The 11,587-nt window shown below is 36.7% G+C and overlaps 2 protein-coding genes across 2 annotated transcripts; one reads left to right on the top strand and one right to left on the bottom strand.

Moving 5' to 3' along the window:
* The first annotated feature begins 4,821 nt into the window (after window positions 1-4,821).
* On the top strand, window positions 4,822-6,190 carry LOC121777268 (60S ribosomal protein L37a-1). Its single transcript, XM_042174459.1, has 5 exons — window positions 4,822-4,926; window positions 5,294-5,333; window positions 5,601-5,689; window positions 5,790-5,872; window positions 5,951-6,190. The coding sequence occupies exons 1-5, from the start codon at window positions 4,924-4,926 to the stop codon at window positions 6,012-6,014; spliced, it is 279 nt and encodes a 92-aa protein (XP_042030393.1). The 5' UTR covers window positions 4,822-4,923; the 3' UTR covers window positions 6,015-6,190.
* Window positions 6,191-6,583: 393 nt separating this feature from the next.
* LOC121777267 lies at window positions 6,584-11,587 on the bottom strand. Its single transcript, XM_042174458.1, has 3 exons — window positions 8,197-11,587; window positions 7,352-7,613; window positions 6,584-7,179 (listed from the first exon to the last, which is right to left on the bottom strand). Exons 1-3 carry the CDS (start codon window positions 9,240-9,242, stop codon window positions 7,000-7,002), a joined length of 1,488 nt encoding a protein of 495 aa, XP_042030392.1. The 5' UTR covers window positions 9,243-11,587; the 3' UTR covers window positions 6,584-6,999.

Consider the following 11,587-nt stretch of genomic DNA (forward strand, 5'->3'; position numbering starts at 1 on the left):
TGAGCCGCAATGAAACATTTTCCTTTTAATGTTTATGATGACAAAAAAATTTGAGATTACTATGCAAAGTGGTTTGAACGTAGCTGTCAAAAGAGTAGGTTGAATGATCATTCAACGATCTACCGTTCGACAATGTTTGGAGAAAAATTTTGAATTATCACGTTATTTACTCAACTTGGGACATAAAGTGAACATTTGCTCAGATGTATGGACTGATTGTTTTAATAGACATTCATACATGAGCATTACGGTTCACTTTGTGGACAATAGTTGGACTTTGAACAAGCGTTTGATTGGTTTTAGAGAATTTGAGACACCACACACTTCACCCGAAATTGCTTATTTAATTATTCAAGTTTTGAATGAATTTCAATTATGCAATAAGATATTTTATGTTGGTTTTGATAATGCAACTGCTAACACTGCAAGTATTAATGACTTGATTGCGGCTTGTGCTCCGGTTATTGGTGGTAAGTATTTTCATCAAAGATGCATATGTCATATTTTGAATTTATGTGTACAAGATGCGCTTGAATTATGGCAAAAGCATGTTAGTCATATTAGAACTGCAGTTAGATTAATCAATCAAAAGCCGCCTATTGGCAAAGCTTGGAAGAAGTATTGCCATCAAAAGACGGTAAGATATACGAATTTTACCATAGATGTGTCTCACAGATGGAATTCTACTTTGACACATAAAGATTCTGTGTGATTTTTTAGAACCTATCCTGTTTCTGATTTATATCTGTCGCATAGTTGTTGGGATCATAGCGTGACTTTATTTAAATTGTTCAAATATTTCAAAAATGCGACTGTTGAATTATTTGGTGTTTATTATTGCACTGTTGTTCGTGTTTTAGAGCATTGCATGTATATATCACTTGGTTTTAAAACTGCGATGAAAAATGCTTCATCTTCTCCTGAATTGATGTATGTTTTATATTATATGATTGAAAAATGGCTTAAGTATTTCAGTGAGATTCCAAAGGTGTTTTTGATTGCAAAGGTCTTGGATCCAAAATAGAAATTAGCCGGTACCTCCAGGATTTTAGATTTTTATTATAACAATTTGAGTTCTATTGATCTTGTTCCACTTCAAGCATTGCAAGCGGATACCAATGACCAATGGGGAGTAAACCTAACCGAAACATTTCAAATAAACCTCCCAGACCGGTCAATTATCTAACAAACCTTCGAGTTTAACTTGCGTGCTCTCTACACCGAATATGAAACCAAGTATAACAGTACCCACCAAGTCAGAAGACCTACCCCTCATCAACAACATAACTTTGGCTTATCATTTCAAACTGATTATGATGACCCCGACGCGCAATCCCAATTAGCCGACCTATACAGCTACAACACCGGCGGAAGGTCATCCTCAGGTATGGTAAGTGAGTTAGATTTATATTTCGATTCACTCTTTTCCTTTGGTGATGAAGGTCCTACTCCTCCCTCCCAAATCGACGTCCTCGATTGGTGGGGAACACACGAAAAAGATTTTCACATACTTGCATCAATGGCCAAAGAGATTTTTTCGGTTCCGGCTTCCACTGTCGCCGTCGAGTCCGCTTTCAGTGTTGGATCACGTGAGTTGGATGAATCAAGAAGTAAGCTCTCCGCGAAAAATATGGAAGATGTGATGTTACTTGATGATTGGGCCAAAGCTGACGTCAGAGAATAAGAAAATGATTGGGATGATCGCCAAGAGGAATCACAAGAAGAATTCACCGGGGATGAATCGTAGGTCAACCATCAACCGCCGGCCAATCCAAATAGGTAAGTAAGGTAAGAGAACTACGTGGCCTTTGATTCCCTAATGCAAATGAGCATTGGGGATACGTAGGCACCTCAACTTAAATTTTAAATTTAAGTTGAGCTCAAGTCTTTTTTCCTTTATACTTTAAAAATATGCAAATACAATTAAATAATTGTATTTGTATATACTCTAGTCGGTGAAATAGATTTCTCTATAAGGCTAAATCCGAGAAACTTTGGCAATTCTACTATAATTGTTTATTGTTAGACTAAACTCAACATTTAAGGTTAAATTGCTAAAGGTGTCCTCAATTTAGTTATGTAGAAACATCTCCTTCGCCGACTAAGAGTATATATACTTATAAATTTATTGTTCAAAACTTTAAGTCTTTTTTGTAATTTGTAATTAGTAATTAGCTTCGTTGTAGTCCAGAGCCTTTGTCCTAGTGGCAAGGAGCTTAGACATTATTGTATGAGGTGCCTAGTTCGAGCTCTCTTGAGATCAGTTGTAATTTCCTCATATCTATAGTATAGGAGTTTATTTGTAATTTCCTCCCTTATATAAGAGTTAATTTTAAAAAAAAATTAATTAGCTTCGTTGTAGACTAGTAGTCTCGTTGTATTTAAATTTTTTGTTTAAGACTTCAAGACTTCAAGTTTTTTGTGATTTGTAATCTCAATAAAATTGCAATTTTCATCATGATTTTTTGAATTTTATTTACGCACATTTCATAGATAAATAAATAAAAAATACAAAAAAAAATTACGAACCACCGAACCGGCCCGGAACCGGCGGGGACCTTGGCGGGCCGGTTCAGGTTCAAGGAAATCTTGAACGTGAACCGCCGGTTTTCGAACCGTGTGCATGCCTAGGGCAGGGGCCCTTGGGCCCTAGCCATTTGAGTTTATGCTATAATATAGATATTCACAGACATTAACCATATTATGTTATACCCCAATTGGCAAGCATTCTCGTATACCAGCCTTTGTTTTCGGAGAGGTGCTGGGTTCATATCCTTCCCCATTATGTAGCTTTTAAGAGCATCTACAACGGTGAGCACAAGCTCACCGTCCGTCCTTGCCGCTGGCAAGACACGCTTGTCCTTCGCTGCGCCTTGCCGCTGGCACGGATGTGCTCTATGACGGTGAGCACGTCCGTGCCAGTGAGCAGGGCGACGTGGCGTGTTTCTATTGGCCGTTGGCATTTTCTTTTTTTTCTTTTTTTTAAAAAAATCGAAAATAATACCAACAATTAAAAAATATATATTTTCGGATTCCCAAAAATATAGTCGTTTTATTACCTTTTTTTGAATTTTTTTAAAAAATTAATCCCAAAACCATCTATAAATACACATTTTCATCATCCATTTGGACGAAATTCGATCACTTATGAATTTAATCATGTAATTTTTTATTTTTAGGATTTTAATTATGTAATTTTTATTTTATTTATAATTTGTAATATTATTTCGGTTTTTTTAATGAATTTTAATATTATGGAAATGTTTTTATTTAAATTGAATAATAGAATGGTGGGACCCCTGTGCTCGTCCTTGCGGAAGAGCACGGCTGTAGGTGGTGTGCTCTTGCCCAAGAGCAGACAGAAAAAGTGGGGCAAGGCCCATAACCGTGCTCGTTGGCAAGAGCACGGTTGTGGGTGCTCTAAATATTTGTCCGATGATACTAATTCATTTCTTATCTATATTTACCCAATGACTTTAAAGATTATTTTTAAATTTTTACCCAATTCTAAGTTTGAAAGGATTTTATATGTTCAATGGCTTGTAAAATATAGTACGTCATACAATATTGTATTTTAAACTCCATTTTGTATTTTGTATTAGTATTGTAATATAATTAATAGTTTTATCAAAATTTTCTAATATGTACAATTAAACAATTTGCTTTACTTATGAAAACCTTAATATTATTAGTAGGTAAAATTATTTTTAAGGTCATCACACAATACTTATATCAGTTATTATCAATTAGATTAAATTTGTTTAATATACATTTATTAAGATTTTTTAATTCTAAATGATTAAAAAGGCAAAACATAAAATGGTCTTCCTACGACTAATTTGGATGACAAAATCATCGAGAGATACCTACAACTATTAACGGTGGCAAAGCTAAAAATTTTCATTTTTCGGGCCCCCCACCGCAAAATTTCTGGCTTCGCCACTTCTCATGCCCATGTTTTTATGGGACGGAGGGAGTATATTTAAATATGTAGGGGTACAGAGTGTAAGAGCGTGATACCAAAAGTTTTAGGTAGAAAAACCCTCCGCAAATAGAAGTAAAAAACCACCGTCGAGAGAGCTAAAAATTCCACTATTCTGTTGATGGGGAGTACCAAATATTTTCATTGTACTAATAAGACAAGTAGTCATATTACAAATTCTATGCAATGATAAAATACTGAAAGTTAGAAGTAAAGATTAGAGAGTGAAATATAAGTGGAGATGAGTACTTGGTTGTGAACGTGAGATGTTTCTTCACAAGGCTAGAGTCACTATTTATACGGAAACTTATGCCAACTTGTTGGACTTTTCAATGTGAACTCATATGAGTGGCCAGTTGAAACAATAATCCTAGGAGTTGAAGCATGTAGTAGTTGTATTGACTTGCAATTATTAACTTGAAAAATGAGCAATCCAACAAAATAATTATGTTTTTTGTATTTGGATCATTAATAGATTTCTATTATCTTGTGATAATTTGAATCTTCATTCATCGATTATGATTGGTTGTGTGAATTAAATAGATCATAGCTTTATTTTTCTAACCAAATCATCTTTTACGCTAAACAAGAATTAGTCACACCAGTTCTATGGTATTAATCCAATTTTTTTGCAGTATAATTACAGATTTTAAAAATCAGAAAATAATGAAAAACTAGGAAATTCAAAAGAGAAATAAATAAAAATTGGTGAAAATCGCCCGAAAACCAATTAAAAATTCTAAAGATTGCAAATATTCGACGAACCGAAGTTTAAAGGGGTTTTCCGGAAAAAAGCAAAAGGTTTGGGGTGGAAAATGCAATTAAGAATATATATCGTCTTCATATAAGAGCACCAATAGTGTTTCCGTCTCTCTCTTCGCGGAGCTAAATCTAGGGTTTTTGCTTTCCTCTCGTCTCGCCGGCCGTTTCACCAATTTCAAATGGCAAGCTTTCTCTGTTTATCTCTCTGATGTGAATTTGTGCTATCTGAATGTGTGGAGTATTCGGTGCAAAGCCATTGCTGTTTTTTCCTATTTTCTGTGTTTGAGCCGACTTACATTGAATCTGATATTTGATAGGACGCTCTCAGTCATATTATATATTTTCATGATGGTTTCCACGATATGTTTTCATGGATCAATGTCAAATAATTATGGTTATTTCTATGAAATGAAAATTCGCATTTTGTAGTTGGTGTTTGTTAATGACAAATGTGATTTGCGATTAGTTCATTGTGATTCTCATTGAACTGATTGCCGGTTGTTTTCATCCATTATCTGTGTTATTGATTGGATTCGTTGCTATGTGCAGGCCAAGAGAACCAAGAAGGTCGGGATCGTCGGGAAATACGGTATGCTATAGGCTTAATTGTTTTTCCTGAGCAGTTCTGTTTTATTTGAGTGAGAATTATGTTTTTGTGGTGATGAATGTATTCTTGCATTCATGTTTATTGCCAATTTGTCTTAATTCGCAATAATGTAGATTGGAGAATGTGTTGATATTTAGTATGTCATGATAATTTGGCTAAAATTTAGGTGTTTCTATGCAAGCAATGATGCTGAACTCTTATATTTCTGATTGCTTGGACCTGTTTTGATGCATTTCCGTTGCGTTTCAGGCACCCGATATGGTGCTAGTTTGAGGAAGCAGATCAAGAAGATGGAAGTTAGCCAGCACAGCAAGTACTTCTGCGAGTTCTGCGGAAAGGTATGATTCAACACGACAAAGTGTTATCCTCTTCAATGACAAAAATGTTACACTGCTCTGGTTGATTGAGTATTTTCTAATTTGACTTCTTCCACAACAGTACGCCGTGAAGAGACAGGCTGTTGGCATCTGGGGATGCAAGGACTGTGGCAAAGTGAAGGCCGGCGGTGCTTACACCATGAAGTAACATTCTTTACCGATAAGCTTTAATGTTGTTATGTTGCTTCAATTTGCTAATCTATATTCTGTTCTGTGTTTCAGCACTGCCAGTGCTGTGACCGTGAGGAGCACCATCAGAAGGTTGAGGGAGGCAACTGAGAGTTAAATTTAGTGCAAGTTTGTTTTTTTTGTCATATTTCCCACCCTTTGAGTTATAATTTCAATTGAAGTAGTAGCTAGACTTTGAAGATTTGGTGAGCTTTTTTAGCCACCTATATGTACTTGCTTCCAAATTCCTTTTTTGCTAAAATTCTTGGAAATTTAGCAGTCATTTTGATTTTACTTCCAGTTTTGTTTACTGGTATTATTAACTTAAAATGTCATCATGAGATTGTTGTCACTGTACCAAGGAAAGGCATGAATTGATGGGAGCAATGTTGATGAATTGAAATTGATGAAGAACAGAAAGGCATGAATTCCAAACCAAGAAAATAGTCTTAAGAAAAGTAGGAAACATGGTCTCTATGTCTCTATAAGACCTAATGGTAGAAATAAATTTTGAGCTATTTCCACTTTCATTTCATCATTTGTTTAATGCCTCTTTTCTCAAGAATCACCATCATTCGTATCTCTACCTTATTCCATTTCATCATACCAAATGCCACACTTAAAAATATAAAATTTTACAAATTCTGCTACTAGTGAGAAACTGATAACTGAGAGACAAGCAAATGGTGAAGCCAACACTTCGAAGTAGAAATATTACAACATTCTCTCTCGAGTTTTCTCATTTGTTACATCATCACCACATACAGGGCTGCTTGAGTAAGGGTTTTCCCTTTGCACCAGCCCTCAATCATATATATACCTATTTGAACTTTACAGAAGCCAAAAAGAAAAAAAGAAAAGGAACAAAAGAAAATGAAAAGAGAAAAATAGAAGCTAGATGAACATGGGAGAGCAATCCCATTCTCTGCAGTGCCAACGAGCTGCTCGAAATTCAGGTTTCACTTAGAAAAACACATGATGTTTGAACGAGGGAACATATTAAATTGGAGGCGTTGTCAGTTTACCATCCATCTTTTCTTTTTGTTATTTTTTTCTGATATAAGTCATCCGTTATGCTGGGTGTTGGTGGCCAGCGGCCAGTCTTACATGATGGGAATCGGGATGTCATCGCTGTTGCTCTTGTGATGCATTTGCTTTTGCACAGCTTTGACAGCTGCTACTCTTGCTGCATTAGCTGCCCTGTTAGCTGCTGTTACTGCCCTGTTCACTCTTTCGTCCACCTTGCTCACCTCATACGCCTTTTCTGCAGCTCGTCGAGCTTCCTGGTGGTTGGATACAAAACTAATTAGAGGTGATATTACTACTTAACATTTTACATTAATTGTTTAAATCAACTCTGAATTCATACCTCAGCTGATAAGAAATCAAATAACACAAATATAATTGAAATAGAAAACAAATATTACTATAAATAATCGAAATTAAGGAATTTACCTGAACAACGTTGAGCAATTTAGAGTGATTTACAGCAACAGGCGAAACGGGATATACATTGGTCTGTGTGCTAGGAATGTCAAGAATTCCATTTTGCCAGTGGCCCGACTGAGTTTCACCACTTCTGAAAGTGTACATTCCAAGCCCCTGCCTCTTCCCCTCATGCCAGGCACCCTCATAACGATGGCCGTTTGCAAAATAGTAGAACCCAAATCCATGCATTTTGTCTGCAAAATATTCCCCAGCATATCTATCTCCATTCCTGCAAACAACAGCATTGATGTCAATACAGTGATTCAGATAAGGCAAAGTGAGTTCCACAAGAGCTACTAAATAATGCAGATATGCTAAAAAAGTGCAGATATTAACTTTCTTAGCAAGCTCAGCTATGCAAGGGACAAGTTAATATCTGCACTTTTTTAGCAAGACAAATAATGTACATAAAACAAAATGATTCCAATTCTTCACATCACACATTACATTCTCTTTCATTTAGAATGATCAGCAAAAAAGTCAGTAAATGCATTCAGGTACAGGAGAAAGGGATGAATGTGCAAGTGGGGAATTGGCTAAAAGATATTACTTGATTTGTGCACTTCCAAAAGGCAGCAGATTTTGACAATTACTTTAACATAAATCATATCAATTCAAGTACAACACATCAAAAGGTAGATAAAACTCAGTCCAGAAGTAATGCAGTTAAGGTGCATAACACTTAGCAACAATATTGAGAAACACAGATAGTTCCAACCATGCCAAATTGAATGATCATTAAAAGAAAACATAAGCAATGATGCAACACGTCAAATGTGACAAAATTCAGAGCAAAATGCCACCATTCTCACCTGAAATGATAGTGTCCAAGACCATGTTTAACACCCCACTTAAACTCGCCTACATATCGGCTACCATCCTCGCAGGTATGAACCCCGCACCCATGGCTCTGCCCACTAGACCATTCCCCTGCGTAAACATCACCAGTGTAAAACCTATATACTCCGAAACCATGCCTAAGGCCCTGCCGGTACTGCCCTCTATACCGGCTGCCCCTCGCCCACGTCTCCACCCCATAGCCATCATATTTTCCATCAACCCAATCACCTTCATACCTCCCACTCATGTAATAGTAATACACTCCACTGCCACTACATTTCCCCTTGTGAAAATCACCCTCATAGACATCCCCATTGGTGTATGCCTGCACATAGCACCCGGAAATCGCCTTCTTATCGGCCTTCTGCCTCGAACCAATTGACCAAAACACGGGCAAATGCGGCCGGCTGACATTGTCCTTGGCGTTTATCTTAATCGGCAAGGACTTGGCAAGGAACAACCTGATCGTGGGGAGCCTCGGGACAGCTAAATTGAGGGAAAAGAGGAGGACGGCGGAGAAGGCGAAGGCGGATAGGAAATCAAGAATGAATGAGCGGGAAGGGTGGGATACGAGGAAATAGAAGAAGGGGAGGCTGAGGAGGAGGATGACGCGGAGGTGGAGGCGGAGGCGGCGGCGGAGGTGGCGGAGGTGGTGGTGGAAATGGGTCAAGAACTTCTGAGAGCGGTTGTGGAAAAGGCTGAATTTTGGAGGTGGGTCGACGCCGTAGCGGTGGAGGGCGGTGGAGAGAGTGGGGGTCTTGGCGAGGGAGCGGGAGAATTGGTGCTGCTGGAGATGGGGGCGCTTGAAGGGGGTGGGCTTGGGGGTAAAAGGGTCATTCTGGTCGTGGTGCTGATTGTCGTCGTTGATGAGGATTTGGAGGGCGGGATTGGGGGAAGGAGGCGGCGGATTGTGTTTCTGAGTGAGGGAGGAAGGGGGGAGGGGTGGGGTGGGGTTGAAATCGGAAGAGACGCCGCTGCTTTCTGTTCCGATCTGTACTTCAGATTTCTTCTGATGCATTACATATGGAAAAATTTCACCAAAATACAAACCCCTTCTTCAATTGAACGAAAAGGGAACCCAAAATTCTCTCCAATTTCAAAGCTTTCACCCTCTTTCTCGATAATTGACGATATCTCTGTTGAAATTCAGCAGCTTCGTTTCTTGAAAATAGGGAGGTGTGTGTATATATTGTATCTATAAATGGAAATGAGGATTGTGTGTGTGTGTGTGTGTGTGTGAGGGAGAGAAGAAGAGAGACGAAGAAGAGAGGAGCGGAGAGTGCGAGGAGTTAATGGTGAGATGAATTTGAGAGCAGAGGCGACCGGCCGCAAAAAGAAGAAAGCCAAAAATCCTTTTTTTATAAATGGCTGTTATTTTCTTTTTTATTTTTTATTTCCCTTTTTGGAAGAGTGATCAAATTTTATTTGGTTGGTTAATAGAGAGCTCTTCTTCAAGCCAGTGGTTAATATTTTCGAGTGCTATTTCCGTTTGTGGTAGTATTATATTTATTAATTATCCAACAATAAAATATTTATTAATATTAATAGTTTATTTATATGTAGTAAGTACATTACTTGAAGGTTTGAAATTAATGAGAAGAAGTTTCGACAGATTTGAATTATGACCATAAAATGAGGGGATAGGAAAAACACATTAAATCGGATTTAACTTGAGAAATAAGAAAAGTCTAACATTAATTGATTAGAAAGTAGCCGATTATTCAATTAATGCTTGTTACTATTATTTTAGGAATAAATAAATTCAATTATTATATATAAAAAATGCTCTACTAGTAATCAAATGTTTGCTGTATCAATTAAAGCATCGTAATGGACTGTTGTTTGTATTTTTTATTTAAAAAAAACTTAAAAAATCAGAAACAAAAGATTATAGTATTAAATATTAATACTTGTGATGCAAGAATCAATTACCAAAATCCAAATAAATTCGGGGAAATGCCCACGCCCGGTTGAAAATGGTTGATTAGTCATACCTTAATTGTGCTAATTAGTCAACGAAATTATTTAGTGAAAAGCATCATATTCTGTGTTAATCCACGTCGAAAGTATTATTTATCAATTGTATTATCATTTCAGAGACGATTATGAAATTGATTAAATGACGCAAACATATTCGTGTCCAATCAGAGTTATACTAATTATTTGACATTTGAATTAAAAGAATCAGGAAAAAAAAGAGATACAAATATCGATTTCTATGAAATTTTGACACGTTTATAAAGATTTTGAGATGAAGAAGACAATTTATGAAATGGACAAAGATATTAAGAGAGAAAGACATTAAAAAGTATTTGTAATTATTATGGTCACGCTTAATTATTATCATCGAAGCCCGCCACAAACTCAATACATATGTAAATTATATGATTTGATTTGATATTATATAAAATGATAACATAAATTAAGGTGAACAATGCATAATAAGTGACATAGTAAATGAAGATGATTGAAATGATTAGAAACGTGCTTCACACATTTCTATGTTTCTGTTTTCATTATTATTATTCTTAATTTCTCGTCTCTAATTTTTGTAGACCCACCCCGTCCCTACCATCATATTTAATACGACTTTGAATAATTAGAGCTACTCTACCATATAAAAATAAATATTATTTCACCACACTTGGGTTAATAAGTACTATATATTTTATGATTTGAAACATTTAAAGAAATAGTATAGTCTTGATTAGTTCTAGTTGCGAGAATTGAATTTGATGTGAATATTAAGATTCATTATATGAACAAATTTTTTTAATGAATAGTCATGTACCAAAAATTGACCAAAATAAGAAAAATAAACTAGTAATGAACGAAAAGAGTATAAAAAAATAGGGGTTTTGAACTTTAAAATCATAAACTTTTCCTGAATTCTAGTTTTTCCCATCAACTTTAAGACTAGTTTTTAAAATCATGAACTTTGAATTCGTTTACTTCTTCCTACAGCGGGTCAAAGGTGAAGCTCGACTAGCCTATGTATAATTTTTTATCCTATTTGGAAGTGAACTCCTATTTGGCAGCGCCACATGTCTTATACTATTTTATCATATTCCCATTTCTCACCATTCATCTTTCCATTATTATCATTTCACTCCAGTCACGAGGAATTCGACGGTGCCGCCCCCGCCCCCCTTCCTCCACCTGCAACTACTTCGACCTTCGACCTCGACTGCAGTCTACAAAACTAGCTACCAGATGCGCTGCGAAGTTCAGGAATCCAAAGAGAAACAGAAAGATAGAGCATACCGAGAGAAGCGACCTCTCTTCTTTCGCGGACAGGGACGGAGTTGACCGGCGGCGATGACTGACCGACGAGCTTTAGGGTTTATCCAGAAGCAAGGCGGC

The sequence above is a fragment of the Salvia splendens genome, chromosome 18 (assembly GCF_004379255.2).
Source record: "Salvia splendens isolate huo1 chromosome 18, SspV2, whole genome shotgun sequence".
NCBI classification, from domain to species: Eukaryota; Viridiplantae; Streptophyta; class Magnoliopsida; order Lamiales; family Lamiaceae; genus Salvia; species Salvia splendens.